Source organism: Colletotrichum gloeosporioides (assembly GCF_011800055.1).
Source record: "Colletotrichum gloeosporioides strain Lc1 chromosome Unknown consensus_117, whole genome shotgun sequence".
NCBI classification, from domain to species: domain Eukaryota; kingdom Fungi; phylum Ascomycota; class Sordariomycetes; order Glomerellales; family Glomerellaceae; genus Colletotrichum; species Colletotrichum gloeosporioides.
Window position 1 is genome coordinate 1,732,620 of NW_025544762.1, and position 22,079 is coordinate 1,754,698.

At 54.3% G+C, this 22,079-nt stretch overlaps 2 protein-coding genes across 2 annotated transcripts; both read left to right on the forward strand.

Moving 5' to 3' along the window:
- Positions 1 to 1,554: 1,554 nt before the first annotated feature.
- On the forward strand, positions 1,555 to 2,168 carry GCG54_00009402 (uncharacterized protein; the record flags this gene model as incomplete). Its single annotated transcript, XM_045409348.1, is given in 2 exon segments — positions 1,555 to 1,930; positions 1,945 to 2,168. The coding sequence occupies 2 exon segments, from the start codon at positions 1,555 to 1,557 to the stop codon at positions 2,166 to 2,168; spliced, it is 600 nt and encodes a 199-aa protein (XP_045256593.1).
- Positions 2,169 to 2,193: 25 nt separating this feature from the next.
- GCG54_00009403 (uncharacterized protein) lies at positions 2,194 to 2,925 on the forward strand (the record flags this gene model as incomplete). Its single annotated transcript, XM_045409349.1, has 1 exon — positions 2,194 to 2,925. One exon carries the CDS (start codon positions 2,194 to 2,196, stop codon positions 2,923 to 2,925), a length of 732 nt encoding a protein of 243 aa, XP_045256594.1.
- Between the last annotated feature and the right edge of the window lie 19,154 nt (positions 2,926 to 22,079).

Genomic DNA, 22,079 nt, shown 5'->3' on the forward strand with positions numbered 1-22,079 from the left:
CTGATGAATGAGCTATACGGTCGCAGAGATTTGAATTTTCCAGCGAGAAGCAGCATTGGATGAGGAGCCCCACAAGCGAGAAAGCGTTTCTTTCATATTTTACACTTTCAGGCGGAAAAGATTCAATATTTATAAGGGCATGGCAAAGGAAAAATCTAGCGGCTATCGAGGCCATAAATCTACAAAAAACTTCTTCCGACATATGAAAGGACCCTCGTCGACAGCTATCGCAGTGAACCCCACATAAATTGGTCCCGTGGACCTTTTGGAGCGAACTGGTCTCACCTTCGGGCGAACGCCACGACGTATTAGCTCGCTCTAGATGCTTGGGCAACAGATGTCATTCGTCGTTGGCTTTCGTGCTTTTCGCACCCTCCGCCGAGGCAGCATTTCGTGAGTCTCTTCTGCGACCCTGCCTCGGCTCTCACTTGTCAATGTAACACCCTCGTTCAGAATCCCCTTCCCGATATCCACAGAACTGTTAAGGTGATGATGCATGGTGCCTCATTGGTGCATCGTTGACTTTGAGTAATATTTGCTATTAGCAAAACTCTTTTCCTTGACAGAAACTTTGTCTCCACCCACCCGGAGCAATGTTGCCTTTGTATCGGAAAAGTCTGTGATTGGTAGGCGGGATGGGATATAAGGTTTTTGAAGCTATCCATCCTCAACGCCGTACGCATCTAAATGAACGCCAGGTGAGTGACCAGAGAGCTTCCTTCATATACAGGTTTCATCACTCTCTCAAGCACATACGACCATACCCATTGGAAAACTCGGGATCCCGTCCGCTCTCCCATAGATAAGCCAATGAGGGCTGGAGTAGTAGTCGGGTCGGTGACGACCGGCGAATGCCCGGTGTTGTATGTTTTGTTTTGTCTTTTTACACCTTCTCAGGTCGAGCGAAGGCTGTTCATTTTGTTCAAACAGCTGCACCTGGGACATATTTGTGATACATTATGTATGAGGCGTTTTTCATTTCGCACATTGGCACTGATCAGCCATACATATGTCGCCGCAAACTTTGAACGCACAGCTAGAAAGTTGCTGTGTGGTTATTGTTACTAGCAATACATTAGCAATATGCTGATCAGTCTGAGTTTGCTGTGCAGAGCCCAATATGAGAAGCCTCGAAGCCACTCCGAGAATCAACCTGTTCTCGAAGGGCCGGTTTTTCAGGTCTAGCTACTCACATCGACCGTTGAACGACCTTTCTACCTCTTTAGCCCAGCCACATCCATTTGTGCGGGTGCCTCATGAAGGCTGTTGAAAAAGTCTATTGCCAATACTGATGAAGACGCCTACATCGAACGTTGGACGATTGTCAGCGCCAGGCAGTGGCTGCTCATCGTCGCCATCAGGGTCTATCATGATCTGTTGAGGCCTTCTCAACGCGCTATGAGTGTTGAAAGCCTCCTCGACTGTATCAGCGTAAGCGGTTTTATATCTGAACACGACGTGACGCCTGATGTTTCCCCTTTTTCTTTGTCCTAATCTCTCATCATCGTGCCCTCCTTTCCCGTCTTGTTTGCGGAACTTCACCGATCCCACACCATGAAGTGCTTCATCATCACAGGCGCCATATTGTTGGCGCCCTTGGCGATGGCCAAGCCGGTCAACTATCAATTAGCCCCGCCCAGTCTCATCGAGCTTTCGGCGGCGGCCGCCGGCAAGAACATCACGTCGGATGGGCTGAACTTCGAAAAACACGTTCAAGGACCTCAGCAGGACATGCACCAGTGCGTCATAGACTGCTGGGTCAACAAGATGGGGGATGCGAACAAGATAGGGGATGCCGACACAATGAAATGCACCTGGGATTGCATGCACCGCCCCAAGGTTACCGTCAATGTTGTCTGCGCAAGCGGTGCTCTGGCTGAGAAGCACGAGGATGGCAAGTGCTACTGCCGGTTTGGCAGGACAAGGTACCGTGTTCCCTGCCAGAGCCGTCCGGTCTCCACGAACACATCGCCGTCCGCGAGCACTTCGCCGTCCACGAGCACTTCGCCGTCCACGAGCACTTCGCCGTCCACGAGCACTTCGCCGTCCACGAGCACTTCGCCGTCCACGAGCACTCCGCCTTCCAAGAGTCCTCTTGTTCCCACCGGGTCGAGGAGGTGCTCGAGCACTATCAGCTCGACTGCTGCTCCCACTCCGGCTACTACTAGTACTCCTGACGAGGCTACCACGGCCATGATCACGGTCACCAATACCGCAACGGTCACAGAAACAATCTATATGCCAGACGACGCTACTATCACTGGAACTTCTGACTTAACTCCCGCTCCCACTGATACACCTGAAGAGACGACTACCACTGGAACCTCTGAGCCAACTTTGGCTCCCACTGGTACGCCTGACGCGACGACTACTACTGCGACTTCCGATTCAACAGCTCCTACTCCTATTGATACACCTGGGGAGACAGCTACTACCGCTGTAACTACCAGCGCTCCTGATAGCACTGCTACTGGAACTTCCTGTGCTTCGATGAGCTGTGATCCTACGACCACCGTCACCGTCGCCACGACGATCACAGCCTCACCCTCGCCTTTGGCTTCGGCTTCGACTTCAACTTCGATCGATGGCCCCGTCTCTACCCCGGAAGCGTCGTCAACGTCGACCGTAACATCGACATCAACCGACGCTTCTATCTCTATTCCGGAAGCATCGTCAACGTCGACCTCAACATCTACTTCTTCTGTCTCTACCCCAGGATCGCCATCATCCAGCACTTATTCGTCCGCTTTCACCACTACGACCGCCGCCCCCGAAGAAGTCACGGTCACAGCAACCAACACTGCCACCGTTGCCCCGGCAGAAGTCACAGTCACCGCGACCAACACTGTCACACAATCACAGCCGCACTATCTCCTCAACCCTTTCCGCCCGTTCGACCCAAACCCTACCATGTCATTAGTATGATCAAGAGCATCAAATGGTGCGCGGAGGCTAAAGTCGGTACATACATGGTAACATGTTTGGTGGAGTGAAGAGTCGTGGCGTGTTTTTGTTCAGTCCCAAAACCTAAAGCTCACTGATAAAGGGGCAAATTTTGTAGTCTGAGGAAATTACGTAGATCCAGGTCCTTTGTTTGTGCGAATCGAAAGACATTGTTTGAATACAGGAAGCAGTCCGGTGACATGAAGACAAGACGATTACTGGCCGAATAACATGTTCTGTCTTTGTCACGACTGTCGATAGCATCTATAGCCTTCGACAGTCTATAATATTGCACATCAAGTCCAAGCAAGACTGATTGTTCAGCTAGCTTTCAGCGCTACAACCTTCCGTGCATTGCATTTGAATTGCCTTTACAAGCTTCGTTGCAGTAACGCTAGGAAGTACCTTCAAGCAGTCTCCTAGCAACTCTCGTCTCGGCTCATGGTTTCCTTTATGAGATGTTTAGCATCTTCATTCTTGTCATGGCATCATATCGGTGTTCCATTTACCAGAAAGTGAAGCTAGAGGGCTCTAGGAGTAAGCATACATCTGGAAATTAGACACAGGAATTTTCGAGGTTTCTCGACAAGTTTTGTGTCAATTTACAGCGGTGTAAAGAGTTCACTCACTTATTGACATGCTCAATGATAACGGTCGAGCTCCATTGTGACAGTCGTCAACAGCACACATCATCACAGCTCGCCTCTCTATCAATGAATGTCGGATGGACAGAAGCAGCCCGGCATCTTCATTTCGTTCCTTATGATTGCAATCAGTATAGCCTCGTCGTATATTGGACCACCGAGACGCATCATCTTGACAGCTACGTTGTACATGGCTCCCGTTGATGGCACAGGAGTCGAGGCTTTTGAATATCGCGTTGAGCCTGGCAACCGTTTCCCCTGAACTTGTCTTGGGACCCGACAACACCGGGCGAACACAACACTAATATCTGAAATGGTGTCGCCATGAGACATGACAACGCCTGCAGTATTCTGCTCTTTAGTATCTTCCAACATAAGACCGTCTCTTGCAGGTCATTGGTAGTTGTAGCTGGTCTATGTACAAAACGACGTACTCGTAACAGCCCCGGTCAGGGCAGCACTCATGTACTTCACATAAACCACGGCGAAGAAGAGGGACTTCACAAACTGAGCGACCCCCTTTCCGCATACTTCAGAATTCCTCCAAAGTTGGAATCTCACAAGTGTGCTCTTGTGACTCTTCTTGCAACGCTCATAGTTAAACTGTCCATCTTATGAGTTGACGGCACGGCACCAGATTCGACAGCTCAACTTCACTGGCAGCTAGTCAACCTCAACCCGGGCAACTTGTAGTTGACTAGCAATGTCACCAAGTTGACCTGCAACCGACATCCGTCATTCGTGAGCCTCCCGGATTCAATGAACCAAGGCCAACTTGCTCCTACCTCTGCGTGGGCATCCCAGATACCCGGTCACAACGCTCGACGCGTCCGCCGTCCCCCAGACGCGTCGCTCCACAGCCGCGCTCCCATGTCGTCGAAACCCGGCGGCCCCAGGACCCCTTTTTTCTGCCCACTTTCTCCCTCGCAACTCACTGACTCTGTTCGACTCTCTCGTCGACAAGGTTTCTCCCCGTCATTTCGAGGTCACATCGATATCAGAAATGCGAACCCGCTCGACGTCTCATTGTTCCACGCAAAGGGTATTCTGCCCACCGGCTGCCTGGGGGGTTTCAATATCGTCGCTCTGGTATACCGCGGCAAGGCATACCCACTCCTGATGAACCCGTCACCCAGAGTTGGGGTCGGCGTCTCCAAAAAAGCAGCAACCTTGGCACCACGAACCCAGCAGCAAGTTGATGAAAAAGGAACCCTCCCTCAGCAGCGGCCAGGAATGCGGTCTATCAAAACGCAACCCCCACGTGGAGAAGCACAAGGCCAGGTTCGCACGCCAAAGAAAAAAGAGGGCAAGACAGAGAACAAGAAGATACAACGATGCTGTCCTCAATCCCAGGCCTGATCCGGCATGGATATCCATGCCAAGGCCCCCTCGCACCTCATCCCCGGTGCCCGCATGCCTAAATATAGTGGAATGATGCTTGTCACCAATACCACTGCATCATGCAGGGGAAGCTCGGTGGTGTTTTCAGGACTCTCACCTCATTTCTTCATCCTCTAAACCTTTTTGGGCAACAGCGCTCGTCGGACGCGTCGAGGGCCCCCCCCCGACGGCGGAGTACGACGAGCTTGAGCGGACAATTGCCCTGGGAATTCCCATCGACCCGGAATTGCCAGGGCCCTTGACCAGCAGAGACGCGCGAAGATATCGCGGCGCGTCTCTTTGCCAGGCTTGGGCAAGCTGCAGCTCGCAGAGACTTTGAGATGCCTTCATCACAGCCATATCGAGGTACTTGAATCAACGGATTGTTGAGAGCAGCGCAAAAGAGTTGGCCAAACATGTTGGGGTCCTTCCAATTCCTCAGAACCAGGGCCAGGCTCTCACAGTCTTTGAAGTTGGACTGCGATCTGGGAAGATTGGGGGAAATACCAAATCCATTCCTACCAAACCAGTCGGGCACTGTCAAAGGATACCGTTTAGAACCCCAGGAGAGTTACTTTGTAACCAACCGCGTTCATGTTATCAGCCGATATTTGCATGAGTGCTTCAGAGCTCGTCGTGACATCCCCACCAAGAGGTCCATTCATCTCCATCGGGACTGAGGATCGAGTACCTGCTCCGAGAGATTGCCTTGGCGATGACTATGTGCTCTTCTAATCTGCGCTCGCGAAGCCCAGGCGCTATATGCGTCGAACTGCGCCTCCGGCCAGCGTCCAAATAGACTGCCGGACCGTCACCGAAACTTGATTTTGGCCGCGAAGAGGAAGTTGAGCCGGAACCAAGCTCCGTGACAGACCTGCCCTCAAACGCCTTCTGTCATGACTGCCTGGCCGATGGTCAATTACTGCTTGTTTGTGTACCTTTCTCCCGATATTGGCAATATCCAGACTGAGGTGGCATTGAATGACCGACGATTGGGGGCAATATACGGACAACCAGCAAGTGACCTGTCCGCTCACGTCTTGACAGTGTCCCCGGATGGCGATCACTTGGGAGTTCCGCAATCTGGGCTGGCTAGATTGAAGGCAGCCTCTGTCATTTCGCCATCAATAGTGCCAGTTCATTTAGTATAGTAACACGTCGCCTTGCAGCACCAACACTGATTACTATGCATTTCGGTGCTGTTGTTCACAACGTGACTGACAACGCCAATTCGTCCAGAGTGGGCTTCATTTGCCCCATAACATAAAGTGACGGGGGAATGCCACTTGGTGTCGTCCCTTTCCAGCACCGCTCACGTATGTATACATCACCCGAGAATGTCAAAACAGACCGCCGATCATAGAGCCTAGAACACGGCGGCACGGCCTCGTTCGCAGCGTTTGCGAACATGAGCGATGTCTCGGTCAATATGTTTAACTAGACAAAGAACACCGAGACCCTATCAACCCTCCCTGACCGCCCCGGTGTTGCGGCGGTGAGCTGTCGCCGGCTGGGCGGTGAGAGTGCATACACCCAACGGCAGCTGCAAACGTGATGAGTGAACGTGTCAGTTTACCAAAGACATCAACCGCATGCTTGCCATGCGGACAGTAACAGGCTGTCTTGCTCCCCGTCAAGAATTTATGCGCATGGCGTGGCGGCGAGACCATATCCCGTGACGGACGGTTCTTCCCCACTTGTTGGAATCCAGCTCATCGTCGCCCCACAAACGGTTTCAATGTCTTGGAGGAAGTTGGTGATGTCTTGGATGATATTTGCCGCCCCACAACGCCAGTGTCAAAGGCACAGCCATAGGATGATGGCCGCCTGTGTCATCAACTCACCAGCTGAACGAGCGAGATGGGTAATTCCAGCATTACCAAGGCAGATGCTTGGTTGAATTGTCATGAAGTGACCGACGACAATCGTGCTCAACCAATACAACACGGCGCATCGTAGAGACACAAAGACACATGGCTATTCATGGCTCGTCAAATCGTAAAGTGAATCTAAATGCCTATCAAGATGGTGAGCTACCCCCAGCTGTTCTCAGCTCGAGTAGCTCGGGATGATGGAGGACATAACCCACGATTGGTCTTCACTCACTCTGATACTCATTTTCACAAAAGCCCAATCCAATGCCAATCGCGTTTTTCGCGAACTTGTTGTCTTCGTCTGGGTGGACGCGTCGTCGGTTCACATTCCAATTTTCGCCCCTGTCACTCGGATGCGAGTGATACTCGCCAGTCCTCAGCTTCGAAGCGTGAGGTATTGATCTTTCGATAGCAGTCTCAGCCGAACGGCCAAAGCGTCAATCCTGAGGCCCACGGATCCGACGAAACTGCGAATTCGCAAGGCCAGGCACCGAGTGAATGATCGTCGTTCCTAGAAGTGACCGTTGCAACAAAGTGCTTCGGGCTGTGCCTGCCCGTTTGGGACTGCAATGCCTGTCAGTCGGTGTGCGGGATCTTTCGTCCCAGCTTCGCGACTGACATATTACGCAGTAGAAATCCAGCTGAGTAAAATTGTCGGCCTGCCAGGCCTGGCCCTGGCTGACAGACAAGGGCGCAGCGCCATCAGTTTGTCCAGTAGATTCTGGGGAGATCTCTAACAGGGCTGGGTGTCAAGTCTGCCCTACTCAACCTTGCAGCTACCTGTATCCGTACAACATGTCCTTCCCTAGGTGACGACAGGCCCGTCTTCAGCCGCGCAGAGAGGCTGCGTAAGGCTGAAGCAAGTCTTTCGACTGGGTTGACAGGATGAAAGATGCCACTGCGGACGATGGATTAAATGAGAGAAACAGGGGGGCGAGTGAACTGCGATACCTACTTATACGGGTTGACCAGACTGCCAACACAAAATAGAAGATACAACGCGAACAAGTGCATTTTCCTAGTTTTAATGAGCATGAAGGGCGCTCGAGGGCTAGAGGTCGTATCCAAGCGGAATGTTCATGAAGTGCATAAATCATATTCTGTAGGTCAGGTCGTCTCATGCAATCAGTGGCCAGGAAACCAAGAAACAGAGCCTCAGGGCCATTTACCGAGAAACGTCTGGTAACATGTATCTTCAAGCCGCTGATATCTGAAGAGCTTCAGATACGCAGAGAAATGCGATCAAATTCTCAAAGTTGAGTCCGACAATTGGACGGGTATGGCGTGGCTTACAAGGATGTCGGCAGAGAACAGAGGGACAGATGGATTAGGTGCCGCAAAATCTGCACCGCAGAGGGCTGCAATGGGACCTTGGGGAACGGGACAGGGGCAAGCAGACACCGCCAGGCCCCTACCTTTCGACCCTTCCTCATCCCCTGGCCGAGGTCTGGTTGTGCCTGCAATGCGCACGCACTGACATGCTGCACCTCTCGAAGTTTCCGATGCTGAGAAAGTCCTCCAAGACGAAAGGAGGTCGATGTGGGCCGCAGAATACCATGGTATAAGGGGTGAGCTTTGCCGACAGGGAGGCTCCACACAAGGATGCTGAGAGGATCCCAGTCAACGCGTCAACCGGCACGACTCCTATCCAGTGAGTTGGAATCGATTTGTGGAGGTTGAGCAACTCGACAGTACCGACGCATTGTTGCCGATGGAGGTTGAACTCGCTCGCTGTCGAAAGCCCAACTGGAGGACAAATGCGGCAACGCTTGCTAGTCGGACTGGTCGCCGTTTCTGGCGTTGACTGGTGGAACTTTGGCTCGCTTGCCTGGCAGATAATGTGGCACCTAACCGTTGCCGGCCGTTGAAACTTGGTAGTTTTGGTCCTGTACGTAGAGGGGATATCCATGTCTCTCTTTCTTCAAAGAACGTGAGGCTTGACGACGGCGGAATGCACAGATGGACTTGTCAATGTCATCAAGCCAAGTACCGTAGCAGTGGCAGGCTGACTCTGATCCTCCGGTGTCTTGGTCTGGGTACGAGGAGCCTGATTGATTGGCAGGGGGGAGAACGGGGGCCGCCAGGCCTCACAATGGCTGCGTTGCTGTGGGGCTCATATGGCTTGAATGGCACTGTAGCTGCGTTGCGTAGTAATCCGACCGCCCGCTCGCGCCGCTAGTGGTATCGACTTGCTTCCTCCAGTGTTGCTCGTTGCGGCGTTGCCGTAGTCTGTCCGGTATCCTCGTAGCCAAGGTCAAGGAAAAGCAGAGCAGATCGCGTAGCAGAGATTGCACTGACTGCGGCAATGTGCAGTAAATGGCCAGGACTGTGATATCGTGCCGAGTGCGATTGTTTTCGCATTCAATATGGTCTGGTCGCCGTACGTTGGCCCCCAATGTGGAGATGAGGTCCGGGGCAAGACTGAACCAACGTATCCGTATTGCATAAGTAACAGTTATGCTTGCCTAGGTGGTGCTCGTAGCTTCACGGCGAGGCACCTGAAGAAGCTGGTGCCAGCAAGATTCAGATAGGCTCCTAGCCCAGCGATGACACTGTGCCACCATCGTTGTCGTCATGGTCGTGTGTTTTAGCTCAGTCGTCAAGGGACGCAGCAGTTCGTCCTGATGAATGTGAGTGAGACCCGTTTGTTCAAGCTTCGCGGGGTCTGCCAGGTTCCTCTGGGCTGTCAGGAGTTGGAGAAGCGCCCTAGTCCAAGCCCAGTGCTCCCTTCTCACCGTCCAAACGGATAGCCCATGCCGGACGACGCCCACCCGCGGCGCGGCAGCCACGCCCACATCCCAGGCTGGTCACAGTCCAGAGATGCCCTGCCACTGCCTCGCCCCCGGCCGCCCACTTTCAGGAATCCTGGTGCAGCCGCGGTGGCAAAAAATGGTTTCGCGCCATGCAGCCGTGCTGCGGTGACGGCAGGGGCGTCCGTACGAATTGCCATCATTGCTGAAAGTGTGGCGGTCGATGGCGGTGGACTTGTGAAGAACTTAATGGCGAATGTTAGGTATGCGGTACCAATCTGCTCGGTCGTATCCAGGTCAAGTCGACAATTTATCGAAGACTTTAGGCGGCGGCGGCTTTGCTTGGATGCATACCATGCATCTTTAAACATGCTGTCGTCTGTTGTTTGCTTGGATCAAACCTCGGCGCCCGTGTGGCAGCACATCCCTGTCTGTGGTAAGGTAAGGCATCTACCCAAAATGATGGAAGTATCATACTGATACCTGGCGAACTGGTACAGCCATCCACGGGTCGGCAAATCCTCCGAGGCCGGGACAAGCCAGGGGCGACGACGCCAGCTAGTGGTCGGTCGTGAAGAATATGGGCATTTAGCGGCGATGCCTGATAGAATGGTGAAGACAGAGGGCTCCCTTTTGCTGGCAGCCTGCCATGTTGTTGTTGTTGTTATCATTCAAGGCAATGAATTGCTCCAAGGTGAGAAACAGCCACGGCGATGGCGGTAGCCTGGCGTCCGAGATAGCTACCTTACTGCAGGGAAGCAGTGCTTAGTACCTTACAGGCTGCCCTGTGCCCCACATGAAATCAGCCACAGCTGCAAGCAAAAGCACAGGTTGTACTTGTGGCGGTGTAGTTCAGTAGGCGGCGGGCAAACCTGCATACCTACCTACCTTATCTACCGCCCGCCGTATGTTCACGATGCAATGCCCCTCAGTTACGAAGATGCATGGCGAGGCAACTGCATGCATGGTGCATTGTACCACATCACACCTACAAACACACCGACTTCGCCGCAGGATCAAGACTGACATGCCTTTATCTGTACTCTGTATCTCTTCTATGCCACGAAATCGAAACGATTCGATTCGACACGTTTCCAGCAGTCGGTGCAATCGACCAAATCACGTCACTGCCTACCTCAATTCTCCATGTCGGGGCCATTTCGGACGACTCCTCTGTACGAGAAGTGGTGGGGAGAAATAAGAAAGACGGGGTGACGGAGCCAGCCTGAGAGCCATGGGCTCGGTCGCCAAAAAGCACCAATGACGCGTCGAGTCTTGCGAGGACCCAGCTCCGATGGCCGTGGCCCACGAGAGGGTGACGTTTGCGACTCGCTCTCGCTCTCTGCGCAATCCTGCGTGTCCATTCCACGCGCCTTTTGTCATCCCGTCCCCTCCTCCCCTCCCTCTTTGCATCTATGCCATCCGGGTTTCCTCGTGCTTGACCGGACGACTTCCGCGGCGCGGCACGTCTGCGACAACTGGATAGTTCGGATGTGTTGCTTTTTCTGCAGCTTTGGGCCCCGTACGCCACGGCGATACGAAGGGAGGCCGGGCAAAAAAAGAGTCCGTCTCCTCTCCTGCCGGTTCCAGGGAGCGAGAGCAGAAACGACGTCGGCTGATGGGTTGGCGTGGGTGGTCGTACCAGCAGCCTGGCTGGACGCCACGACTCGGGAGGATTAAAAATAGCTCCAGGAACAACGAGATGGCGCAGCAGGCAAAGTTCTTGGGCGGTTCATTGGATTTGGTCGAACCAACTCCCAGATAGACGGCGGGAAGAGGCGCATCAAAGTCCGTTTGGATGCAACCAACATTCAGACCAAGGCACTTTGATTACGAACCCTCGACGTGTTGTACTGAGGCGGTGCTCGTACTCGATTGAGGGCGTACTACAGTACTCTGTACTCATTATGAAGCACATGCAGCCCGTCACATCATCGCTATGGCCAAAGCCTAGTCTGATCAATCACAACGGGACTTGGGACGCTTCCAACTCCCTCCACCGCGTTGTCCAATGCAAGGCGCGCTGGCTGCCGGTGGCTGGAGATTGTCTTTGTTACCGGCGCCACGCCCACCTTCGCGGGACGTCTCCGTCTCCAGCCTCGGCAGGACGTCTGCCATCAAAACCTTACTGCGTGTGAGAGGGACACACGAGTGCCGATGTACTCTGGCCCCTCCCCCAAGACGCGCCTCTCTCAGAGCTTTTGCCCGATACAGAATGGTTGTGTCAAATGGCGACAACGCCAGCGCCGCGGCGGTAGGAGAGAGAGAGAGAGAGAGAGGGGGGGGGGGGGGGGGAAAAAAAAAAAAGGAAAAAAAAAAAAAAAACCCAGCGCAGACGGCTTTGGGTTCCTTGACGTCTTGACGACATAGTTTACTAGCTCCAGAACTGTCTAGCACGGCACGAGCTGCAGCTGCATGGCGGTGATTAAGTTCCGTCAACGGCATGGCTCAGAATCAAATGGCAGCCAGCATTGCGTATGTCCAATCTCGCCGGCGGTCTGGAGTTGAGCCCATGGACGACCGGCCTACATTGCGGACGGGGAACATGTCCCGTTTGATAGTGGCCCCCAACGTGAGTGGACGTGTTGGCCGCTCCTTACCCAATATGCAACCATTTCCGTGTCCAACGACTCGTCCACAGCTTCGAGAAGCAGATTTTGGCCGAATTCAGAGCACAGCCGGTAACAAAACCAAAGCACTCAATCCAAGGCAAATGCTTGGACTGCCTTGCTGCTTTCCGGCCGACACGACAGTCGGCAGCGCGATGGGCATCCAATACGCTTGCATAATCTGACGAAGGATGCGCTGTGCTCAATGCTTCAGTCCTATCGATGGCGTAACGCGGTCCCAGACAAGCTCAGCATAAGGGCTGCTGGCTATTTCCCGCTGGCTTCTGGCCTCAAAGTTTTCACTCTTTCAAAGTGGCTCTATGGTATTTCTTTCAGACCAAAAGCCTTAACAACTTAGGATACCTGAGGTATTCGAATGTACCGTCGCCAACCAGAACGAGCTGATAACGCGCATACGGAGCATAGGCATGCAAAGCATGGCAGAACTGTTGCCAATATTTTCTGCCCACGACGGCGAATTCCGTCGCTAAGGCAGGACTAGCCGGTCGCTTAGAAGCAAGCTCCAGCGCCGCGTGCGGGCCATGCTTGCTACCGCCAGTCACAAAAAGCCACCAAGACCAGCCGGTTGGAGTTTGCCCCCCCTCTGGATATGAAGACTAAATTACCTGGGTCTTCGACTTTCCACTGGCGAGCTACGACAACTTGGGTGTACTTCATACACCCGATGCCTTGGCCTGCCCCGCCGTCTCCTGTCACTTCTCGAACCGGCTCACGAACCGTTGGACATGCACCGAGACCCAATCCTTGTTCCCGGAATCCACCGGTCATCAGCCAGCGGGTCACCAGAGGTACTTTGCTCTGAGAGAAAGAAAGAAAAAAACAAAAAAGGCCGAAAATGGTATTTAGCTCGTCCCATTCTTTTTCAGGCAGACAGGTTGGTTCGGAAAAACGCAAGCACAAAGTCAAAGACCGAGCGCTGTTCTCACCAATGCAAGGAGGCTTCGAGTCGTGACTGTAGCCTCAGACGTGAGTATATTCGTATATGCCAGGGCGATGGCATATCCGTACGTAGTGTACTTGGTTGCAATTGCGGTGCTCCTCGCTGCATGCATATCCGCAGGAAGGGCCGCTCCAGGTATCCCCGTGCCTTAATCTGAATAATAAGCTATGCAGGGTACAGAGTACGGTTTCCAACGTGGTCCTTACGGCGGCGGCCGGCGTCCAGCATCCAGCATCCAGCATCCAGCATCCAACATCTAGCAACCCAACAAGCCCAAAAAAGGTACGGATACCGTTGTGACAAGGTCTGCACCAGAACCGTGGGAGAGCTGCCGTTTATTCGACTGGACTAACCAGACTCGTCTAGCAGAATAAGGTAGGCTGCCTCTGGCCCTGGTCCTCGCCGACACCCTTCGCCGTCCGCTCCCCCCCGTACCTAGGCACGTTTCCCGGTAGCTCTCACTCCACCACCTGAACCCCCGTACGAGCAGCGCAGCCCCTGAACTTCCCGACTGGCTCGTACATCGTGCCAGGGCCGGGAGACCAGGTCGCTGGACACTGGTACGGATGGCTTGTGGAATGAAATGACCGTGGACCTAGTAGCATCCCAGACACCTTGGAAGGAGCCGTCTCTCTGTGTGTGTCTTTCTCCGCATGTGCCGCGGCCCCAGGTGCAGAAGCTTCAGGATGATCTGGCTCTGGTTCCTGAGGGCTTCTTCACCTGTCATCAGCCAGGTATCCCTGAGGCTGCCACCCGGGCCCGTTCCTTCAGACTGGACTGCGGGCGATGCACTACTGCCCAGTTTTGACGGTGCCGTCATCCTTGCTTCCCGCGCCGCACCGCACCGCTTGAGGGGACCGTCGACCGTTGCAACTTTGGATAGTCACTTGTGATTTTGATGGTGCAAAACAAATGGCCATGACGCCATCTAGAATTGAACAAGCCTGCTTTTGAAGGCCGTAGAGTATGCATACCGTGTGTCTCATAAGAATACATCTGGGCTGTCGAAAGAGGGAGAGGACGTCGTTGGACTCGCACGCTGAGTGACTATGGCAGGTTGACCTGCCAAACTGAGGCGCAACACCAACTTAGTTGATGTTGACAATGCAGATGAGGTGATGCAAATGAGGTCTTGCCTGCTGCTCGTCAAGTACGAGCCCAGTCGCTCTTTCCCGTACCTACCTTACCTGCCTTATGAACATTCATCTGACGTTCGTTCTTGCCTCGCGGAAAGCCAAGCCAACGGCCTGGGAAAGAGGTGAGGTCCTGCTGGTCCCATTCTTGCCTCCCGTCCACGTCCTGCCTACCTCAGCCGAGCCCCGGTCGGCAAGCACGTGTCCCATGTGCACCTCAGTGGGCGTGTTCCAGCTCCATCGCGACTTCCAAACCCCCTGGCCAGCCACGATCAGTCGCCCTTGCCTTTGCCTGCCTTGCCTGGTCTTGTCCTCGCCTTCCTTGCCCTGCCTTCCCGTCCACCCCCCGTTCATTCCCTGCAGCTACTCAACGTCGCCTCGACTTGAACTTGGAGTTCAACTTCAAATTCAACGCCGCCCATTTGGAAAGTATAACGCTGTATTCCATCTTCAGAAACAGCAGCGACTCCCCGTTGATACTGTGCGCCCGCATTTCGCTTATCGCGGCAATCTTCAGTTTGAAGCATCCGCTAGACGCAACAAAAGCAAAAGTCACCGTACAAGGTTTTTTTCTCCCTTCTCTCGCGCCGGCAGACGGGCCTCGCCTTCGACTCGTCATACAGATCACTTTCCTGTCGCATATCTGACATCCACCACCACAATATCGATCCAAGCTGGGACAACGCGCCCTGGAATGATCCGTTCTTTTTCTTCCCGCCCGCGAAGTCTCGACGCAAAACAACAGAAAGACCAGCCGTGTGCCTGTCACCCTTCACTGAAACACTCCTAATTCAGTGCACCTTGAAGCCAAGCTGCGATTCAGGAACCGGTCATCAGGTCCGCCCTGACCAATTTTTCCAACGTGAGTCGCTGTTTCTCTCGCATGTCGCAGCTCTAGACGGGCCCGTCACCTTCTCAACCCCGGATGTCATTATCTCCCCCCCCATCACACCCAGCCTCCTACTTCCCTGGTGCTTGACCTGAGTCAACACGCGCCGCCCACGCCATTTTCCATGAGATATTCACTCGAATCGATGCCGATCTGCCCGCCCGCCGGCTGGCTGGTGGGCATTGCAAAACTTGCGATACGTTGGCAGATCGAAGTGGGCATCCGCAGCCCTTAAGTGGGTGCAAACTGAAGGCTACAGGCGCAAAACAGGAGCATCTTATGTCCCATGTCATGTCTTTTATCTCGTCCGAGGCGAGACCTTCACTAGCAGATATCCGCACACGCTTCCTGTCTTGCGCCATCCCCAGTGTTGTTATCTGAATAACGTGGCTTGCAACCTCCTCGTGTCAAGACGCTTGCAGGTGCTTTCTACCTAGCGTTCGTTCAAATGGTGCTAATTTTGACCGTTGCGCGACAGAAAGATCAAACCGAGGCTGTCCACGATCATCCCTGCGCATCGCCGTGTCGCCGACCCAAATTCTACAGCATCTCGTCCCATCCAATCTGCTGGGGGCGTTCTCGAACAGTGTGCCTCTGGCTTCTTCGCGCGACCTACCAGCTGTAGGGTCAGGGCAGTCCCTGACTTGCCTAGCGTCACAGCGAACCGACTTACAGGAACACGCACACACACTCTCTCTCTCTCACACACACCTCACATCCAACCTACCTTGCAGGGCCTGCGCAGTATCCGTACTACCACGGGCGTTCCAGCAGCCCGGGCCGTCTCCCTGATATAGCAGTTGGATCAGACAAAGACATCGCCACACCGCGGCAGACGGCTGCGAGTTCGTGAAGATATTCTGCTCTACATCGCACAGCGCGTATCGTGTCCAATCAGCACGCCTTTCTCTGCCCGATATTCGCAGGTAGGTCCATTGAAGCTGCGACACCTGGTACAGCACATTGTACAACGTACGTCCTACTGCGCGCATACATATCAACGTCGTCGCGTCAATTGGACTGGAAAGCGGCAACGCGATCTAACTCCATAACGTCTGAGCATCCTCGTCCCCGTGGTCTTCGTGGCCCCTGAGGTTGGTGCCGTCCCCCCTGCGCTCATTAATCCCAGGGTGTTTGGTCAGGGTATTGTATGCGGACAAGGGTTCGACGCTTTGCTAACGGCTGGCGATTCTTTGGCAGGTACCGGTCCACCAGGCTATCTCAAGCCGCCCCTGTGTTAGCAGCTTCTTTACTTTACAAGCCACAAGGGCTTACGGTCTTCCCCAGGCGGTATCAACGTTGAAGCTACCTTAGTCCCTCAAGATAGTGGCCTGCCAAACTCCATCTCAAGCTGTCGACAAAGCTTATTCTCATAGAATCTCAGCGGTAAGTCAGCCACACCTTCTTTGGAGGATCGAACATATGTCACTTCACCTTCACTCTACCCCCTGGCAGCATATCTGGCCCCGCCGTTCCCTCGTTTTCCCTGGCCGGCCTTGGGCACATTGTGGGTGTTTATTACATAGTACCACTCAACTCCACGAACAACTGCAAGCGGTGAAGATGGCCTTCAGTCTAGACTTTTGCCCATCACGCGCATCCTCTTTCAACCACTGCTATTTTAGCATTTTCTTGGGCAATTGTCAAGCCGGGGGACCGTTCCGTCCACACCTCTCTTGCAGGCTCCCCTAACAGCTACCCACCCAATATTTAGCCGGGATTTCGCTTCCCACAATTATCTTGGGTTCCTCTGTATGGTCCAATGGACGTCCCTTGGGGGTAGCCCATCACACCCCAGCTTCTCCTTAATAAATGTGCCGAGTGGTTCGCTGAAGGAACGTCGTCTGCTTGGGAGTTGGCGTTATCGGTCATCCTACCTGAATTATTTTTTTTAATCCCCTTCCCTTTCCTTCCTTCTCCCCCCCTTGTCTTATTGGAGGCCCATTGCCAATCACTTCAATCTCCCTGGCTCTGCCTAAATATCCGGCATTCTCTCCTGTCTCTCCTCTCCCTCACCATATCTTTCCTCGTTCCCAGCAGCGTCCGCGTCTCCTAACATACCTTTTTCTTATTCATCCAGGGTCTGCATTGCGTCATAAATCCATTTGTGCCACTCTTCAGCACGACAACCCCTGCTCAGGAACAGGCCCGTCCACTCAGTATGCGTTCCCAGTCTCAAGCCGCATCCCCAGCCGCTTGACAGATGTACTTTCTGGCTCCCCTTGCGAGACCAGACGTTCTTGCGATTACCCGTGGCAAGGCTGGCCTGCATGAACTAATTCGGAACACAGACAAGACCACAGGTCAGGTCCCCCAGCTCAACCCGTGGCTACCTCACAGTGAGCGGGACACAGAAAGCCTGCAGACGCATCCCAGGTTTGCCCGCACGGCCCCGGCGAACAACGTTCGACAAGCTCCCTGGTCCGTCCCCGGAGAATTGGTAGACCGTCACACAGCACCCTACCCAAACAGGATCAACCAGTCCAGTGCCTAGGGTTCCAAGAGCACTAAGACCTTGCACTACACCACGCTACGGCAGCGCCCTTCAAGCCAGAAGAATCGTCGCCTTCCACAGCTTCCTTACCAGCTTCCTTGACCCAAGCCGCAAGCCTCAATTCCGTGCGTCGCTGGGTTTCCCTCCCCCTGTACAACGCGCCCACGTCCATACACACGTCCTGCAACAGGCAAACGCTGCAGAATCAAACCCACCCAAGACCGCGGTCAACCAGCCTTGCGCAGACATACTTGCATCGTTACTGGCGACAAGGAACTGTCGACGTGTATCTAACACTCCTCGTCCTAACTCCTCAAGGTACGTGCTTTTCGTCCCTAATCTCCATCTTCGTCCTCTCTATCGGTCATTATTTTTATTTTTATTTTCCTTTCTCGCTCTTGTTCATTGTTCCCTGGCGCGCGGGAGCTCCAGACCAATTTCTGTCGTATTCCGATGGGGTCCCGAAATTATTACATTTCAAGATGCATCATCTGAAGGCGTGGTTGTTCGGCGCCTGCCCACATAGGGCTTCTTCGACGCCCAAGCGCGTCGTCGTTTCAATTTCGGTAACGTCCCATGTTGCAGTCTGCGCATGAAGACCGTCTGCACGACTCAACGCATCCCCTCTTGGGCCTCTTTCCTTGTGTGATTGCCGTCAAGGGTGTTATTTTTCTGGGGCTCACTGTCGGAACCCGGTCGCGTGTTCTGGTCGCGGTCGCATGAATTTGCTCCGATCAAAGTTCGGAAAACAAAACACTTAAGATGCTGACTTGGGTCGATTTGTAGCGAGCTGGGATATCTTTGTTTCACACCGTCTCCAACATCGGACATACCTGCCCAAGATCACGGGTTAATTCTTGCTTCCTGGCATCTGCACGAACTGAAGTTCATTCAACGCATCCGTCGAGACGCCTGAACCGAATCCGCCCAACAAGGTGAGCATCATAGCAAGCTCCTTCCCAGTCTGCACAATACAACCATCTCCTCTTCCAGCCATTTTGCTTGCCTACGGCTCTGTCTGCCTCCGCATCTACATGGTGCGCGTCTGGACACCAACTGAGTTGATGGGGAAAACCTTGACACAAGTGGTGCGGGGAATGCTGCGCTGTTGGGCATCAGGATAACCATCGCCTCGCGGCGATCCCATATCACGCCAGGTTTGCTGGCACTGGACATCGAACATCCCCGTTGGGATGGTTGGAGTCAGGCTAGAGCCCAGGGCGCCTAGGACGACCTGGTTCAAGGTTCACTAGTTACAGATGACAGATGCTAACGAAGGCGCACAGAAACCCCTCGATATCAACTCATGACTGTCAGAGCCATGGCGCAGAACAGGCAGCCCTCCGGAGGCTACAAGCAGGAGCCGGATAATGTAAGTTCCTTTCCCCTTCTCGTGTTGTCCTCCCAAATATCCCCTTGCGTCGCCATACAGCGACGTGATTACGTATTCCTTCTGTGGTTCCTGCCTTTGTCATCTGTTTTTCTTGTCAATTACTCGAGCTCGTTGGGGTGCATAAGGTTGTCTGCTTCAGCTTGACCGCACGCCGGTCTAAGTTGTCTGAAGAGTCGTCACTCGGCTATCTGCTGTGACGGCGAGTCGTGACAGGCGGCAAACACGGACCTCGCCCAAAGCTCTCAAGCGGGAGTTGAAGAACAGGTCAAACAAGGATAGGGTTTGAGCGACACGCATTGCTGGCATCGAGAACATGAGAGCGTTCTGGGATTTCCGTCGCTTCCAGAAGATCGCAACGCCGTCGCAAGCTTGACCAGGTCAGGACCCGAAGTCTGTGAGATTGGCAGGGTAGCTCCTGTTTCACCAATGACCGGGGCTGTCGCAGGCTTCATTGCATGAGTGGGCCCTTCCGACTAGCATGCCACAGCGCCATTCCATTTTGACCCTTTCCAAAGTTGGGGGGCAATTGGAGAAGGGCGGGCAAAGGCGAGAAAGGTGGTGGGCAGCAAGCAAGCCAGACCAGGGTTGGGCAGGGCAGGGCAAGGAAGGGTGAGTGCTACCCAACCAAGTTAAGCTCCGGGGGGCTGGTTGAACCTTGGGAAGCTCCAGAGACACGCTCGCGGTTCTGCTGGGAGTGCGAGGGATCGCAGTCAGGTCTCCGGAGCTGCCTATGGGGGCCCTCGCACAACACAGCAATGTTTGCCTGCCTGCCTGCTTGCTTTTCCCCTTATCCCCTCGAGCCACAACGACTAACAGCATCCGTCCGGAGGCTGTTCCTCGTTCCTGGTGGACGGAGCTGGGAGAAGCTGGCGCATGCGCGAAGCCAAGTGGTGGCTGGTCCGCTGGAAATGAGGTACACGCAGGGCCAAACGGCGGCCAACGGCTACCCGGGCCTGCCTATGTTGCCTAGTGCTGTCTCGAGTACAACGGGTACCAACCTTTCAGCTAGCCTCGGTGAGGTTGGGCTTGCCTTTACCCCTCGTACTCGTCATGAGCGGCAAAGGTACATGACTTGCCCCCAAAGATTTCTCTCATGTCCACGTCAGATGAGGAGGGAACAAAAAAGAAAGAAAGCGCAAAGAGGCCAGCTAGCCGAAAGGAATCGGCTGAAGCAGAGCAAGCTCTAGGCGATGAGCTCAAAAACCACCGGAGGTAGTGTACCTTTCGCTGGCATGTCCTGGCAAAGCAAGATGAAGATGAGGTGACGATTGTGGAGATCTGGAGGCGTTGCGGTGGGGTGGCTTTCTGCTCCGCGGTGCAGCTTGTGGTGGGGCTGGCTACGGCTTCTCCAATCATGGCGACTGCGCGAGCGAAGCCCCCGCCGGCGCACCCATCTCTGCTTCGTTTGCCGTTATGATTCAGAATCGGCTGTCGGGGGAGAACATCTGCGAGGGCCCAGTCTACTCATCGATCGCATCGGCGAGAACCACTGCCAGCAATGGCGATGGGAGGCGCGGCAGAAAAGAGGCAAAGAGCAAGTCACGTTGATCCAAACAAGACGGTGGACAAGCTCGAGATGAAGATGAGGAGAAGCCTGTCCTGCACGTTTGTTGCCATTGTTCCCACCTAGAGCAACGGCGGCGAGGGTGACATGGCTAGCGCTTGTCGTGAGGAGTCAACGACCCCATCATCTCTGAGTTGGCTACCAGGAAAAGGCGTACCGGCGACATTCCAGCAGCTGGTCTAGCGGCCGTCTGAGGGCGTACTCAGTACGGCAATCCCGCATTGCTGGCTGTGGGTAGCTTGGGTTCCTGGTTGTTCCTGGGACGTGGGTGATACATGGGTCGGCGGCAAGGTCTCAAGTGCAGAGCCAGCCAGGAGGCAGAAGGACGGCAGAAGGGCAAACTCCAGTGCGCAGCGCGGCGAGCAGGCAAGGCATGAGCAGCCAGGACAGGACCCAGCATCGCATCAAGCGACATGGGGCCTTGCAAGCGGCAGCGCGGGACTGATGTCCCAAGCAACCAGGATCAGTTGAGACCTGGGCTCCCACATGGAGCTCTCTTCCCATCCAGGCACGACGCCGCACCTCATATCAGTTTTCACAGTTCGTTCTGTTCTCTCCCACGTCGTCTACCCATCTACCCTCTCTGCCTCACTCATGTGTTTCCACACCGCCTTGAGCCAAACAAGTCAAGTGAGTGGCCAGGCCGGTGCAGGGCCCAGATGAGGTGTGGTGGGGGGCAGGGAGTCGGGAATTGGAGTGCAAAGCTTTTTTGGGGGTGGTTGGTGGCTGAGAAGCGAAGTGAGGACTGGGGGTGACTGGGACTTGGGACTGCCACTGCCGTGCCTTGGTCTGTCTGCCGCGGCCTGGTGTCCTGACTCCTCAGGCTCAGGACAAGACTCAAGACTCCAGACTTAGTGGTCTTGGATGAGAGGACACCCGGCGGCATCCCGGTAATATCCTTGTCCGCTGGCTAGCCCCGGACGAGGGCTGCCTGATTGGGCAGCTGCTCCAGCTCGGCCCTGCAAGTTGGTGCCGCCATTGGTCATTTAATCTACTGCGGTACAATGCAGGAGACCCCTGTCACGTTTCTCCCATGCGCTGTCCCACACACCCTCTTTTCCTCTTTTTTCTTTTCTTTTTTTTTTGCTTTTATCTTTTTTTCACTGCCCACCACCATGTCCACACACACACCCCTGCCCACACCGCGCAGCACACAGCATCCACAGCACTTTCCTCACATCTCCACCGCGAGGCTTGCTGTTTGCACCCCCCAACCCCTCAGGGCTGTCTCCCCTCCCCTCTGATTTAGACGAGGAGAGGAAAGGACGCAGAAGCAGCAGAAGCGGCGCGAGAAAGTGGGTGGTGGACGAGAGGAGTGGGAGAAGGCTTGGACGTTCTCTGTCTTCCCGCTCCCGCCAATGTCAACGCCCACTCCCACCTTCAGTCCCAATCCCACGCCCATGTCCACGCCTCCCCGGTCGTTATATCCCCTGTTGTTCCCTTTT